Here is a 16,153-nt window from a genome sequence, read left to right as displayed (position 1 = left end):
AATTACGTGATAAGATATCGTTGGAAAGGCAGATTCATGAGATTACAGGAACTCCCGTTGCAGCGTTACAGCGACAGCCCTCAATGGCTAGCTTCCCATTCGAGACGAGAATGTCCTGGGCAGAGAAGGGCGTTACAGGATGAGAAGAGGAGTGGTGTATTGTCTCTTGCGTCTTATTGATGTGTTCACGCCGCTGATCTACCGTGAGGGGGAAAGAACGCATTATATCACCCTCGAGAGGTGATTGATCATTCCTTGACGACGCATAAGAAGAAGATTGCTCAAGGCTCGAAGCGAGAGAGGAGACTGTCGGTCTAAAGGAACAAAATTAACTGTTTGACAAGCTGGGCCGCTGCGGAGTCTCCGGATCTATGGCGTAAAGAATACGGTCAGAAAGGAGCGTACGTCAGTTATTCAGACTTGAAGGGTTCTAAATGATTGGAGTGGGAGAAGTCGCTGGCGCATGTACCCTTTGCGAGATTGGTGAGCAGGTGTGGGAGGACGCGCTTAAGATGAAGACGCTACAGCACTGCAAGCAGCTACAGGTGCAGGAGAAGCCGACTCAGAAAAGTTCACAGAAACTCACCGAAAGAAATTGGCTTGGGATTATACAGCTGCTGCTCATGCATAGTGCTGATGTCAATGGCCCATGTCCTGACTAGGGCGACGCCCTTCAGGTTGCGGTTTGGACAAACGAGGAGAAACTGGTAATCTTGCTACTGGACATTGGAGCGGACGTAAACGCGAAACGGCGTATATATTATCGTACAGAACTCTAGGCTGCAGTAAGTGACAATGATCCGCTTCTTGTTCTGACTCGGTGTATTCGCAAACTTACACGGAGGTCCACAAGCTAAGAGGGGAACTCCTTTGCGTGCAGCCATCACCATTGCGCTCGGTACCCCGGGTTCAGGCACCCACCAATTATCAAAGTGCTGGTCGATGTCGGTGCGCAGATCGCAGGAACGCCAGAGCAGTGGCGGAAGCATGTTCGTAAGACTCTAAAGAGTGATGACGATGGATGTTGTGTGCAGTGGTGTATGTAGCAGTCTTTACTCTTCTAGCATTGCAATATAGCGTTCTTACCTCTTCTCTTTTTCGAATTGCTCCTGTCGTCTTCCTGAATCCTTTTCGTTTTACCTCCGGCACCTCAATGTAACGAAACCAGGGAATTGTGAAACTGGCGAGCTGGAGGCTCAGCCGTTGACGAACCTCATCGGCAAAATATCTCCTACGCTTCAAAGTGACCGTCGCTTGCATGTGTCATTCCAACTGTCCTATTCCTCATCATGCACTTAGAGGACCTTATGTTTTCATCACTTATTCCGATCCAGTGCTACTATATCCTCATGGGCCTAGTCAGTGTTGGTCATGTACCTCATCAACTACTTGATACTAAGTGCAGTTCTACACAGCAAAGAACGACGTAATGAAGATGCGAGCGGAGCAGAGTAATTCTGAAGAGCCTCGGAACACTAATATCGCAGCCTTCACCCACGCTGACTGTCGAATCTCATGGTATGTGGAAATGGTTGTATGCTGCGATTGTGAAACCACGGTGCCACGTTGCAATGCAGCGAACTGAGCCTGCACAAGCAATCGGCTGAGCTGAAAATCTTTTCCTGCGTCGGTCCTCGAGCTGTTGCAGGGATAGAAGTGCGAGAGGGCACCTTGATCCAATTAGAGGTCAGCTAGGTGCCCTCTCCTGCAAGCCACCAAACGCGGGCGGCCCCCCTATTGTGCCCTGTGGAAAATCCATCGCTGGGAATTGAGGCCGGGATCGGTACAGTGTGCCATCATTGGAAGAAGAGCCAGAGGGTGAGGATAGGACGTGATGAGACTGACACGACTGATAAGAGTGAAGGCACAAGGGACGCTAGTACGTGACTATACCCCATCACGTTAGCTCAATACGGTAGGGCAACGTCCATTGAACTGCCAGTGCGAGAACGCAGCACATACACGAATGATTTTCCGAGCCTAGGCCTGTCTTCCGTCTAAGAGAGGGTTAAAGGTACGATTAGAAAGATGGCGCTCTCTAGCAAGATTGGTGCGTCGTGGCAGGGTTGGACGCAAGGCTGCTGAAGGACCGGTCAACGCAACACCTCAGCCTGATACCGACGAGGCGCACGCCACCCAGTGACGTGGAAAATTCCCGCCGGGAATTTGGACATTGGCTAGGGAAGAGTCGACGATTGGGACGTGTCAGATGCTAAGAAGACAATAGATTACTGACTACCTAAGGAGCGGACGTCTGGGGAGACAATCGGTAAAGACTGAAAACAGAGACAAGTGACAGAAGAGAACGGCGAAAGGAAAGCGCGATCAAACCGTGCAACCAAAGCATCCTCAAGCCTTTTCCATCTGGATGCGGATTCCATGCACCCTCCTCATGTGCTCACGCACTTTGTCGAGACGTGGATACGTGTAGCTGCAAGATTGTACCATGCACTGGAATTCAGGCGCCCCAAGTCGCTTGTGAACAGTGCGCTTGTGGCGACGGAATTCAGCCGGACGGCCAAAGGTTGCGTTGCACCCCGGAACGTCGCAACGATGGACGTTCGTATTGGGGGTGGCTGGCTGAGGCGTTAAGCCCTTGGTAGAGGGGGCGAGCTGCCTCAAATCACGCATACCGGAATTACCAGACCAGTTGATGTTCTCCAGATCCTGCAACTCGAATCCAGACGGTGCGTACCAGTCCTGTCCATGCTCTTCCCTCGTGAGTTGGAAGCCGTTGTCTGGAAGTTGTGGACTGATACCAGATGACATGGCCATCTCAAGGTTGTTATCCATGTGCTGGAAGCCACCGGTATGTGTCGGGCCATACCCAGCGGTAAAGTTGATATTTCCGAGAGGAACACCTGATCCGGCATATGCCTCGTGTGGCTGGATGCTCCGGAAAGGTGCATTTGCTCCACTGTAATTGCGTTGCGCGTTTCCGGTCCCATGAGCCAGGTAGTCATCACTGCAGCCAGACTGAATACCTCGGACCAGTCCTTCTGGCCCATAAAGAGGACAGGAATTTCGGCTCGAATCGGGTTGGATGCCATTGACTAAGGCGAAGGGGAAATGATCGACCGTGAGAGCGTTGTCAAGTCCGATTTTCGTACCAGCATCTGGCACTGCAAAGCATGGTCTGACGTTGGTGCCCAGATTGTTCTGTATTGGATACTGCAGGGGTTGCCCTGGACTTGCATTGCTGACTGGGGTCTGACTGGCCGCACGCTTCACGGCCCCCAACTGCTGCACACAATTCCAAAAGGCATAACTGCATGATGTTAAAAAAAAAAAACTCACGGCTCAGCCTCGTGTGAAAGGTTTCGTGTTTTCGCGAACGACATATCGCCAAATCTGAAGATTTCTGTGCGGAATGGACGTCCAGGGGAAAGGGCTTGGTGTTTCCTCGAGATTCAGAAACCCTTACTCCCGATGGTGCAGGTGGCTGATCGGGAGATATAGGTGGAAGCGTACAGCGATGAAGTACTCGGGAGGAACAGGGAGACGTTTCCGAAGATGCAATCGTGTCTTGGTCGAAGGTGTCTGTCGGGTTGGGAGCCTCCGGACTACTTATCAAATCAGGCCGAGCAGGTGACGGTCAGAAGGCCTACGCGACAGTGTGTTATTGGTGAGCTGCATTCGGGTTTACGCATCAGCCAATCATTCGACTTGTTGGTGCCCTACGCCAAGCCATTGGAGGATTGGTTGTCTGTTAAAGAAGCAGTGGTCGTACCTTCGAAGGCAGTGCGTTATATACAGTAGCTAGTCAGGAGCTTGCGTACAGTTGTCCTTTATACAGCATATCCTAGGTTACATAGAGTGCACACTCGACGCCGCGCTGTTGATACACTATCCTAAAACTGCGGACACGGCAAACCTATTGATATCTCATGGAGCCTGCTGTCGCTTCACAGCCTATCTGGAGCAGTGAAGTCTTCCAATGTCAGGTCTGCTCAAGAACGTTTAGCGAGCGGAGACGTTACACGTGAGTGCCATTTCAGTGGACGTAGACTGTACTGACGGGGGCGTAAGTCAGCATAAGAACACACACGTGAAGCCGTTTCGATGCAACCAATGTCAAAGAGGCTTCGCGCTCCGAAGAGACCTCGCTCGCCATGAAACATCACGACATCGCGTGGCACAGCAAATGTTTCCCTGCACGGTAGCTGGTTGCAATTTCAAAGCGACACGTAAGGATAACTTACCCCAGCATATGCGGAAATCGCATAAGCTTGGTTCCAGGTCGTTCCTTGGTTCCAACCAGGCCACAGAACGTCATCCTACTGAGCTGTCGTCGACCGGGGAGACTATTGCTGGAAACATCAGCCATGAACATAATGCTATCTCTCTCTTTCGCGCGGCCGCAACTGGAAATATCGCTCTGCTGGAACGACTGCGCCAGTCTGGTGCAGATATATGTTCGGTTGGAGTTGATGGCTCCAACGCACTGCATGCAGCGGCGAGGGCTGCAAACGTGCAAGCCGTAGAATATCTTCTTTCGCTAGGCGTATCATCCAAGGAGTACAACGGAAAGGGTAGAGTTCCTTTACATGAAGCAGCACTAGGTGGTAATTGGAAGGTTGTGAGTGTCCTCATGCGGAACAATTGCGATTCGAATGGTAGCATCTCCAGTCCCGACATATTGGCCCCCTACATTATCCAGTCCGAGAAAGTTAGCGCAATCGGAGCTTTCATTCAGCATTTCGGCAAACAAGTCATTGATCAGGGCGACCGACCATTGCTACTTTTGGCCGCGAGGAAGAGCCCGGCGATCATGAGTCTACTCCTTAGTCATGAAAACCTCAAGATTACCCAGGGAGGTTCCTGGCGAACGTCCGCATTACACATCGCGGCAGAGAGTGGAAATGTAGAAGTCTTACGGCTACTTCTTACTTACCCAGGTACCAATATCAACGCACAAAGACTCCTACGGCTCCGCGGTGAATCCATATATCGTGCAACACCTCTCCAAGTCGCGTTAATATTCGGCCACGAGGAGATGGTTAGATTTCTACTTGCTCAAAAAGAGCTAAAGTTCGACGGTAGTTATCCGTGGCCAAAGGAGGAGATCCACTTGACCATGAAATTCCGTCAATATCGTATGGGTCAGATCCTCCTACAAGATCATAGGGTGCAACACAATGATCTTATAAGTCCCCTTCTTCGAGAGATTGCCGAGGGCAATGAGGATAAGGCCTTGGATCTGATTCGCAGAGATATCTCTTTTCTACCAGCTTATCAGGTTGATGCTTGGCAAAATCCTTTCAACTGGGCGATTGCGTTGGGCTATAGCAATCTCGCAAAGCGACTTATGGAGAGTCCTGTCATCGACGTTAATGCTGGGAAGGGACAAAACTTTCTCCCCACAGAAATTGCCGCGGGAAATGGCGACCAAACGACTATGGAACTACTTATAGGGCATCCCAGTGTTATTATGGGCGGAAGACCTCTTTACGAGGCTGTCAAACACAATCATCTCTCGATGGTGGAGCTATTGCTCTCGTGCCCAAAGATCAACGTTTCTACATCAGCGCCTTTGACTGAGGCGGTGAAACAGGGTAATCATGAGATAATCAGGATGCTGCTTCGCTATCCCCGAATTGATGTGAATGCGAAACCTGCTGATTGGGACGACACGGCGTTGTCCATGGCTGTGCGGCGTGGTAATCTCGATATCATCCGGCTATTACTCGATCACCCAATGATTGATGTCAACGCTACGATAATATACAGCGATCGCAACTCAACGGCACTCGATATCGCTCTCCGCAGAGATGCTACCACAATTATCGAGATCCTACGAAGCTACGGGGCGAAAACTGTGAAGGAATTGAAGCAGAGTTTACAATGAAACGAAATAGCTCGGCATACCCGTGAGTACCACATTCGAACCTTATTCCTTCAAGGCCATACACTTACAATGTGCCAGTATAGTCTGTTATGACGTCTCCTTCCTGATCAAGTGGTCAACGTTCGAACATAGGTAGCATAAGTCGGCGGCGGTATCAGAAGTAGAGAACTGAAAACACCACTGCGCCTCACTGCTATCTTGATAACTGTTTACAGAGCAAATCTTGTCTACATAAAGCGTGGCTGCGATCAAGGCTTGGACATGATGGTGTTCCCTTTTACTCATAATATTTACCTATCCTGAAAGCCAAGTTGAATCTGATTTCAAACCCTCTGATCTGATACCATAATGGGCGCATGTGGCCGAATGGAACCTGTAGTGCTCGTGTTCATGTCAGAAACCCTACAGAACTCGAACCTAACTTGAATCGGGCTTCTCAACCTCCGCCAAAGCAACTCTCGTCCCTTCCAGGAGCGCAACTTCCAAGGTCCCAGCCACCGGCCACGACACTCTACACCTCTTCCCAAATATTCTCCCCTCAACCTCCTCCAAGTCTCTCATACCCATCACGTTCGCAACCCCAATCCTCAGCGTCCGCCCATCAACCGCCTTCTCCCACCTCGGCGCCCCGGTCAACCTCCCCACATTCGGATCCAACCACCTTTACAAAACTCGTCACACATCCCTGCATCAGCGGCACAACACCCGTATTAATACCCCCTGGTAAGCAAGATTTGCGCGAGTTCCTGTCCGTATTGTTACGGTTCCAGATAGCGTGCAATCCGACCGTGTGATACGCACCGCTACCGCTCACTTCATCTTCTGGATCTGCCATTACACCACCCATTCGTACACCGAGGATGAGCTGATACAATAGAGAATGGCTGACAGCTAGCTAGCCAGGCTATTCATCCTCCATTCAAGGCGAATCGCACCAATCGCTTGGGCCCCATTTCCCGCCAGGTTCGAACACTGCGGATAAGTGGTAGGGCGGTACCTTGAAGGTATGCCTCTTGCTTCTTCTAAACCTGGTCTCACAAATGATACTGCAGTCGACTGGACTCAATCCCGATGCATTGCCTGCCTGTAAGGAGCGAGACCACAATCATACGCACAAGCAAACGCACCGCAAAAGCAAAGCTCAATACTGACGTTACAGCGTATCCCATTCACTATTCCAGATAAACTTTTGGAAGCCATCTCATGCCTCGTCCGAAAACCTGACCGCCATTTCAACCATGCCCATCCTTCTACAAGAGCAACCAAAGCATCGACACATCCACAACCCCAGAAAACCCTGAGGTTTGCCACCAAACGGAAAAGAAGAAAAGTCTTAGAGTACAGGAACCATGGACACGGTTCGGTGGTGGTATTGAAACATTAAGTGGTCGAGGCGACCTAAGGCGAGCTTTTGAGCGTCGACGCACAGCTCTTTAACAGAGTAAGAAAGGGTAATGTGGGGTCGATGAGCTCCTGCTGTCCACTTCCGACCGGAAGCTGGCAACCCATGCTCATGGCCCTTGAGGCCACAATGATGATCCCAATTAAGCGTGCATAACATGTCGTTAAAGTTGCGATTAAGCAAAACCAGGTCATTGAGGGATTTCACTCCGTCAAAGAGCTGATCGGAGAGCCTGCACGGCTCTCATCAACAAGATCGCTCATTCGCATTTTCTTGTGCCGTGGGCCTTCGGCGCCTTCAGCTTCTAGCTCCTCCAACCGCCTCTTTAGACCTGCTTCCCGCTGCTTGGCCTCTTCCAGCTCAGCCCTAATTTGCGATTCCCGTCCTCGTGCGGCTTGCTCGCTTGTCTCCAACTCAGTGACACGCCCTCGGAACAGGTCGTTAACCAGTTCTAGCTCGGATACGCGGGTCTTCAGGGCAGTATTTTGTGCGGCTAGGGTGTCGTATGGCGGCGGAGCTTCCATGTGGGAGCCGTTAGACAAGGACATTGCGCCGGGTGAGGGTTGCCGGAAGCCAAAGTTTGGCAGAGAAGGGGAGTGGAAATCGGCATGCAGGGCACCGTCGAACATGTGCTGGGGGGCGATGTTGGATGGGTGAGGGAAGCCGGGAGTGCCAGTGCGTGAAATTGGCGACTGTGACCGATCGGAAAGACCGGAGGAGATCTTGCCAGATGCACGACGATGTTGTGCAAGACCGTGGAAGGCGTCGGCATCAGGGTGAGCGGCGGGAAGACCGTTCATCTCGCCAGGCTAGACAGAAATCAGCATTTGCAGTAAGCATATAGAAAGTCATATACCTTCTTGCGAGCACCAGGCCCGCCCGTCTTGACCCGGTTGCGACTCTTGATGACATCGGTCTTGAGGGAGATGGGGCGCGGACGACCGTGCAGCTTCAAGAAGAGGCCGCAGGCGTTGCACAGCACGGAGCCGGACTCATCGCGTCGCCAGAGCGGCGTGGTGCTCGTGGTGCAGTTCTGGCAGACTGGCTGATAACAGTCAGTACGCAATCGATAAGAATCGATAAGACATATTTTGGCGAGACCAGCACGAGAGGTGCACGGCCATGACAACGTCAGCAAGGAGAGCGTACCGGAGAATTCGCATTTCCGCCAGCAGTGGCGGGCGCGGCGGTTGCGTAAGTCATGCTGTGGCCAGGAAGTCTGCACAGCGGTCAGCGAGGTGTCGAAATGAAAAGTTCGAGGCGGCGCCAAGAGCGATAAGAAGGGAAGGCGCTACTGGTGGGCAGTTCCAAGCTCAGGGAAGGCACCACTCGACGTCTCCCCACGGCATCAATTGCACGCACCTTTGTGGAGGCGACACATTAATCGGCGGTGTTCGTGCGCTCATATTACTGTCATTATAATCGTTACTGTCTTTGCTGACTGCGGGGCTGGGCGCCGCTGCCGATGCGAGTGCGGACAGGGCGGGCAGCTGGATCGAGGCGTGACTGCTGTGCCGCTGGTTCTGGGTCGAAAAGGAAGCTATCGTCGACGTCGAGGACGGGCGCGAGATCTCATGGCCGATCGACGGCAGAGAGGGCTTGTCGTTGTCGAACGTGGGCGCCGTTTTGAAAGCGGGCAGGTCGAACACCTGCAGGATCGAGGGTCGGCGGAACGTCTCGCTGGCCTGAGGCCGCGGAAGGACTGATGTAGCCAGCGTTGCGGAAGGCGTGCTGTATTAGAGCGAGAAACGAGGACGTCTCTCGCGAATGTGCTGAGTGTCGAAGATGTGCTTCTGGAGACGCGGAGGTGCCTGGTTCAACACAACGCGGGCAAAGCGCAGAAGGAGCGAATGAATTGGATCAAATGAGCGTTTGTAAAGAACGACAGGTGCTCGAGCGAGCGGAGGTGCAAAAGAGCGTGGTAGGACTCAAGCAACAGAGCAGAAGTGAGGGACAGGGTGCATTTCTTCGCGTTTGCGGGATAAGCTTAAGGGGTCAAAGCCCGTATGCTAGGGGTGTCGATAGCACTATCGCGCACCAACCCAGCGTAATTAGAACCAATTTGGTGACCTGCATGACCTCACAAGACCTCGTAGCGCCTCCAGTCTTCTTTGAGAATGCCCGTTTTACGTTTGTCGTGCAGAGATCGCCGCGTCCGCGATCCCCTTCAATCCAGCGAGCACACCCAGGCCACCCCTTTGGTGCAAGCCACCCATCGAAACAGAGCCAGTCGGCGCCCTGCGATTCAGCCGAACCGCCAGCTTGATGCAACTCAGCACCCTCAAGGCTGTCGACTGTTCGTCGTTTCTATGAGACAGGTTCCCAGCTCCATGTCCGAAGGCGCCTAGGTACCCGCATAGCTTCGGCGCTTATCCGATCGAGTTCAGGGGCATGCAAACAATTCTGCGCGCTAGAACCAACCCCACAACAAGCAACGGCCATCATTCCATGCCCGTGCGTCACGCGTCGTGTCCAATGAGTCGCATTTCAAATGCCATCCGTCCATGCTCGGACGAGCTATCGTGAACGTTGAACGGACAAACACCTCATGTGCACATCATAGAAGCTGAAGGTTTTGAAGCCGACTCTTCACCTTGGGCGAATTTTTTGCTGGCTACCGTGGTCCCGTGCAGCCTCACCAATGCGGGCGTAAAGTTTCAATAAAAACCGCCCAGGATCACGAGATTTGACTCTGTGCAGCCCCTGCGGCGTGCCTACGTGTACCTCAACTACCTTCCAAACGAGAACCAACCCTTCTTCGTTGGTTTCGCCTCCTCCACCTTTATGATTTCTGCCTGTGATTTTTCTGCAGGCTTTTCTTGGACCTTCTTCTGCTGCCCAGGGTATTCAACATAGTTCCATGCCACATCCAGAAATAGAGGTTTCACAGGCACCGGTTTGAGCTTGGGCGGCCATGTAACCAGGTTCTTGAGGTCGACGCTTCCCGAGGTCGGGTATTCGTTCACCCTTTCTACAACCGGAGCAGCGTTCGTGAGATTCGCTTTGGAAGCAACGTCCGAATTGGAAGATAATTGCGCCAGAGCCACTAGGCCACGGTAATGTAGAGTGAGGTTTTCGAGATTCTGCTTGAGCGTTTGCGCCTGACTGTCAGAGACAGTGAGCTTTGGTGCGTCTGACGGTGTGGCGGTAGGTTTCGGAGAGCTGACAGCTTGTGAAGCAAGCGACAAGGCGCGGTTGCAGAGTGCAAGCGCCTGTCTCGGGGCGGAAAGAAATGCGTGCGAGTGTGAGAGATTCAGACATTTTAAAGCTTGGTAATACGCCCTCTGCCCCTCCAGCTCAGCCACGAAGCCAGCATCGCGCGTAGCACCTCTCAGGTCCTTGACAGAATCGATGCTCTGGAGGATTGCGTCGTACAAGGCAACACGTTCTCGCAGCCGGGCCAATTTCCGACCAGTTGGCTCCTCTCGGTCCACCCACTCTTTGCCATCTTTGCGCGCTCGCTTTGGTCTCTGTGGAGGGTTTGGAGGGAAGGTAAGGCCATCATCCGTGCCCATCAGCACCCTGTAGCGGCCAACACGCCAGGCAATGAGATCGTAGTTCACTGCGAGGCTTGTAACACGTAGATCCTGCATCCGCGAGTCGCCTTCTTCTACACCCTCTTTTTCAAGCTCCTCGATCGCTCTTCGTGTTGCGTCAGCAGCGTCCTGTGTGTATATTGCGACATCATCGTAGGCGTTGGCTCGATCCTTGGTAGAAGTCGATGCGGGAAGGACCTCAGCCAGCTTCGAAGTCGCAGATTCGAGCGATACAAGGGCTTGGCCAATCGCGGCATCAACTATATTTGCAGTCCGCCCCCGCCATGTGATCGTGGAACCTGCATTGGATGTTAGCCATGAGACAGTGTCTTTGATTCGTAGTGCTCACTGGAGGCTGTGGTTTCCTCATCCTGCAAAGCTGCAGGGTCGAGCTTTTCTACTGCCTGGACTAGGTCTGCATCATCCTTCGGAAAGAACTTCTTCGCGACCGAGGGCACGCCAACAGTGCGGGGTAACCGGTGCTGGTACGCAGCATAGCGTATGCTGGGGTCTGTTGTTCCAGCAAGCACCTCCTTGAACAGGTCCTTCTTCGTTGCCTTGAAAAGCGAGCTGTATATGACACGGGCAGCGGAGTAGTTGTTGAGACACGGTATCCAGCGCTTTGTTGATGAGTCTTTGGATCTGGTCCCCTCGGCCTGCTTCTCAAATTCTTGCGCTCCTGCTAGAGCATATGCGTATGCCCGCGCCTCCAGCACATCTATGTCTGATGCTCCGCTCCCCGCCGTATCAGACAGCAGCTTTGTCGTGTCATTTGCGTATCGCACGGCCTTATCCAATCGCGAGATTATGTGCTGTCGGGTAGAACCACTGATATTCTGGTCTGCGTTGTCTTCGGAGTGGGAATTCTTCATGGACATGGCATGAGCCCATGCCCGTTCGGAGGTGAGGAGCAACAGGTGCAGGAACCTGCGGGAGTCAGCAGCTAAACTTGAATTTGCGCGACCTGTACTCCTACTCTACGTTCTTGCCTACTTCCTCCGCCGTCACTGGAGCTTTCGCCGTATATTTCGCATTTTTGGCGGTCGCGCGACCAAGCTTCTTGCGCACAATTCGCAGGCGCCGTGACAGCTGGGCACGATAGGTGCCATAGTCGCCTACCAGGAAAGCAGCCTCCCGGTACTCGGCGACGAATTTGGTGATGTCCATGGCCGCAGATTGTTGTTGGTGGCATGTGGAGGGGCACCGTGTGTTGCGGTCGTGGACCTGCGCTAGTCCGCTCTAGTCATCTCGTGATCCGTCTTCGAAAAAGTTCCATAATATCGAACGACGCCATCGCCTCTTCGTGCCCACGTTCTCTCCTTGGCCGCCGTTTCGCCCCTGTATAATACTTCCTTTTCTTGCACTGTGCATTTTCGGAGTTTGTGCTTTCCCAATCGCTCCCCGTTCCCTGTTGCCACTCACCAGGAGGCATGCGAAGCTGCGAGCTCCTCTCGCGTGTCTTGAGCTCCCGATCGCAGCCCTCTCTCTCAATCATTGCGCGCACACATCGCCACAGACCCCAGCAATCCTAGCGGCGTCATCTGCTGCGCTCCTGACGCGGCGGGTGATGCTCGAGCGGGCTTCGACATGCCTCGAATCCGGCGGCCGACAGCTCCTCCGAGCTCCCAATTCATCTCTGCGGACCCGACGCATGCTCCACTCCTCCTTCTGGCACCACGGCGCGAGCGACCTGACATTGCCCGCATGGTGGGCTGCTTCGACATCCTCGGGTCGCGCCATCGGTGACGTTGACGATATCGGGCGGAGCAGATCGACTGCGAGGTCTTACGACGGACCGCTCCTTGAGTTTCTGTACCCCGAGAAAACACTCGCCCTCATCCGAAGGTTATCTAAATATGGGGCGGACGTGGCTGAATCACGCCGAAGGGGCATGTTGTGTGGTGGAACACGGCAGTATTCCACATCCCAGTGGCAATCATCGAGCGAGGAACCCGTGGATGATGTAGAAGCGATACAGGCTAAGGAAGAGATGCAGGAGCTTCTGCTTCGGAGCACGCCTGATGAGGCCCTCCGGAAGCTTCTTTGGTCGGGCGAACCTGGTAAACAAGAGCTTGTCTGGCTGTTGTACTGCGCGCTGGTCGAACCTAATCCATCTGTGGACTTCCTGCTCAACATACTCGACTATCTAGGCGAGTCGGATCTTTCCCGTACGGCAACCCGGATACTTCAAGTGTTTGACCACATTCCTGCGGAGAGTCGGCGGGCATCGTCCTATCGCATGGCTGTCAATGCATATGTGGCTCTTAAAATGATTGGACCGGCAATACAGCTTTTGGAAGAATCTTCTGAGCGCTTTGATCCGACACATACCGGCATCGATGCCGTGCTGAAAAAAACCATCCAAGACGATCAGTGGGATCTCAGTATCCGCGTTTTCAAGGCATTTGTAAGATCGGCAGATCGTAAGCACGTCAAGATTAATGAGTGGAAGGGCTACGGTCAAAGACATCTGAATAATTGGGGCCCAATATTCGGTCAGGCGCAACATGTTCTCGAGCCAGTTGAGCATTTACGCAATTTCTTCCGCCATGTGGACCAGTTTCACCACGAACTTCACTCCACGGAGGAGAACAAAAGAGCCCTACACCTATTCGTCCATGGCTATGTCCCCGGCGTTATGTGGGAAGTGGTGAACGCGCCCGAGCCGGACGAAGACTACATCTACGATTTCTTTACTGGTCTCTTCAAGGACCTTCACGCTATAAATCTTCCCATCTGGGCACTTTACGAGTATATCATTCCTACCTTCCTGGACATGCCACGTTATCAGCGGTACACGAACGAGCGGAAGATATTCCTCGATTTGTACATGACTTGGCGCCAGCAGCATTTAGACGGGCACTGTAGAGCACCGTCGCGTTCTCTCATCAACAAGATCATTATACAGCATGCAAGACATCTTAGCTACGATCGAGTCGACGCCATGGTAGAAGATCTTCGATCGTTCCACTCAAGCCAGCCTTTCAATGTGCCGGTGTTGTATACCCTTATACGTTTCTATGCTAGGGGTGGTTCGATCGGTCGAGTTCACGAGATTTTCGAGATCCTCCGGACGCAGTTCGCATCTGCAGTTGATTTGCGCATTCTTGTCGCCTTGCCCTACGCTTATGCCCGGCGGATCGATGTGCCGGGCGCAATTCAACAATTCAGACGAATTACTGATGAATTCAGCTTGGTGCCAGACACGGCATGTTGGAACGCTCTACTACTTGCGTTCACGCGCGCGGATGATCTTGATGGAGCTCTGGAATGTTTCAACAATTGTCTAGAATCTGGTGCCAAGCCTGACAAATGGACGTTTGGTCCCATGCTGGATTTATGTGCTGCGAGGGGCGACGTTGAAGCTTTTGAAGCTCTCTTCTCCAGAGCAAAACAGCTCAACATCCCTGTCGAAACCGATCGTCGCGCCAGATCAGGATATGTCCAGGCGTTCTTAAACGCTGGTGACTCAGACGGTGCTGAGCAGATCGCCGTAGGCATACTCAACAGTTGGAAAGCTGGTACCTTGGGCGATGTTGAAATTACCCACGTATGGAACATGCTCATTACTCATCATGCGTTAGCCGGGCGCTTGTCCGACAGCCGACGCCTTTACCATGAAATGAAAACCAACGACATACCTCTAGATTCTTGGACATATGGAGCTCTCATGCGCTCATTGGTAGAGGCCAGGCAGACAAATGCGGCGTTCAAAATCTTGAGAGTTACAATGCCAAAAGAAAATGTCCGGGCCTATGCTTTTCACTACGCACTCTGCATTAGCGGTTACCTACGGGAGAACCAACCTGTCCGAGCGAAGGCGGCGTACAACAAGATGAAGAATGTGCGTATCAACCATACTCCAAGTTTGCGCCAGATGGAATTGCTCTATACGGGTACCAAGGATCTCTTAGAGTTACGGGCGAAGAAGGAGAAGGATAAACGAGCTCGACTGGTCCGCGTGGAAGAAGAACTGCGAGAGAGTCTAATGTCTGACTACGGTCACGAGATCGCCAACGATGAACCAACGCTCAAACGCTACATCGATGCGCCCGAAATGAGTAATATTCCCCAAAGCTACTTCGCCGTACTCATTATGCTTTACACAGCCCGCGGTGCATTAGAGATAGCAAAGGAGCTTTTCGAAAAGGCATCTAAAGCACCATTGGACGAGCAGAATTATTCCGCTCCCATCACATTGCTCACCGCCATCATGGAAACGCATTACAAAGCCGGCGAGTACGCTGACGTAGAGCGATGTTGGGAGCTCGCCCACAAGGAAGCCAGTCGTCTCGTCAAAACATTCCACCAGGTCATGAATCCTTCACCACCAACACCAGAGTTCGATTCCATCACCGATCCTAGTGTCCTGGAACGCTTCAATTCGTCGCGCATTGCGATGAACCGGCGCCAGATTTTGTTTCGTGCTTCGCGGGTCTACATCCGTTCGCTACTTGCACAAGACGTACCAGAGACCCTGCAGCAAGCCCAGCGTACAGTCAACAATCTACTGTCCAACGGCTTCATCATCGACAACCTCACTTGGAATGAAGTTATTCAGCACCTCGCGACCCGCGACCGCGTCGTCGATGCCTTCTCCGCCTGCGAAATGTACCTCATGCCGCAATTCCCCGGCTGGGCAGCTCTTTCTCCTGTCTACATCCGGCACTTCCAGCCTGGTTACTCGTACATGGAATTGCGACACTACGATCTGAAGAGGACGAGCGTGTTGCCACGATATAAGACATTAGTCGTACTAGCAGCTACGTACGCGCAAGTAAGAAAAGAGGAGGCGAACGGCGTGGGATTCAATCCCGATATGGGTGGTTGGGTAAGAGAAGTCCTCGAGCAGATTGCTCCAGAAACAGTCAGGGCTATCGAGACGATGCCGAGAACAGGAGATGAACTGCAGAAAATGTACTTGTCCGAGTTGTAAGATATGTATGATGAAGGAAAGGCGCGTAACATATGACTGTTGTATTTGTGTATGTATATAAGAGAGTCTGTACTAGACGCGTGTATTCGAGGTACACATGAATGGGTGGAGACAAAGTCCAATATCTCAAACGTACTCATACTTCGTGTTTTGTAACCGGTTGTTCAGGCGATGACGTGACGAAAGGCTTCTGCTTAATTAGGATTGACATCGAAGCGAGCATGCGATGTAGCTTTGTCCGATCTTCGCGCACTGATGCAATGGAAAACTCTGTTCCTGCAAGCAATACTGCAGACTTTTGCAGTTACCGGCTTCGTGAACCTCCTAGACAACCAATTTGACGGCGACGAATCCCGAGAAAAGTGGATTGTATATGGAATCTACATCCTCCCATCAAGTGTCGACAAAAGCAATGTGCACAAAGCCCTGCA

General features: G+C 52.4%; 5 protein-coding genes across 5 annotated transcripts; 2 read left to right on the top strand and 3 right to left on the bottom strand.

Moving 5' to 3' along the window:
- Positions 1 to 2,349: 2,349 nt before the first annotated feature.
- On the bottom strand, positions 2,350 to 3,341 carry N0V89_005374 (uncharacterized protein; the record flags this gene model as incomplete). The annotated part of the gene is made up of 2 exons (XM_056214151.1): positions 2,350 to 3,268; positions 3,298 to 3,341. 2 exons carry the CDS (start codon positions 3,339 to 3,341, stop codon positions 2,350 to 2,352), a joined length of 963 nt encoding a protein of 320 aa, XP_056071418.1.
- Positions 3,342 to 4,210: 869 nt separating this feature from the next.
- On the top strand, positions 4,211 to 5,848 carry N0V89_005373 (uncharacterized protein; the record flags this gene model as incomplete). Its single annotated transcript, XM_056214150.1, has 1 exon — positions 4,211 to 5,848. One exon carries the CDS (start codon positions 4,211 to 4,213, stop codon positions 5,846 to 5,848), a length of 1,638 nt encoding a protein of 545 aa, XP_056071417.1.
- A 1,605-nt stretch (positions 5,849 to 7,453) lies between these two features.
- On the bottom strand, positions 7,454 to 8,453 carry GZF3 (GATA zinc finger protein 3; the record flags this gene model as incomplete). Its single annotated transcript, XM_056214149.1, has 3 exons — positions 7,454 to 8,059; positions 8,107 to 8,295; positions 8,400 to 8,453. 3 exons carry the CDS (start codon positions 8,451 to 8,453, stop codon positions 7,454 to 7,456), a joined length of 849 nt encoding a protein of 282 aa, XP_056071416.1.
- A 1,526-nt stretch (positions 8,454 to 9,979) lies between these two features.
- On the bottom strand, positions 9,980 to 11,953 carry SRP68 (signal recognition particle subunit srp68; the record flags this gene model as incomplete). The annotated part of the gene is made up of 3 exons (XM_056214148.1): positions 9,980 to 11,085; positions 11,136 to 11,713; positions 11,763 to 11,953. 3 exons carry the CDS (start codon positions 11,951 to 11,953, stop codon positions 9,980 to 9,982), a joined length of 1,875 nt encoding a protein of 624 aa, XP_056071415.1.
- Positions 11,954 to 12,437: 484 nt separating this feature from the next.
- N0V89_005370 (uncharacterized protein) lies at positions 12,438 to 15,722 on the top strand (the record flags this gene model as incomplete). The annotated part of the gene is made up of 1 exon (XM_056214147.1): positions 12,438 to 15,722. The coding sequence occupies one exon, from the start codon at positions 12,438 to 12,440 to the stop codon at positions 15,720 to 15,722; it is 3,285 nt and encodes a 1,094-aa protein (XP_056071414.1).
- Positions 15,723 to 16,153: the final 431 nt, after the last annotated feature.

Source organism: Didymosphaeria variabile (assembly GCF_027946475.1).
Source record: "Didymosphaeria variabile strain IMI 356815 chromosome Unknown scaffold_4, whole genome shotgun sequence".
Lineage (NCBI taxonomy): Eukaryota > Fungi > Ascomycota > Dothideomycetes > Pleosporales > Didymosphaeriaceae > Didymosphaeria > Didymosphaeria variabile.
Note: the sequence above shows the minus strand (reverse complement) of the source record. Positions and strands in the feature narration are given on the sequence as shown.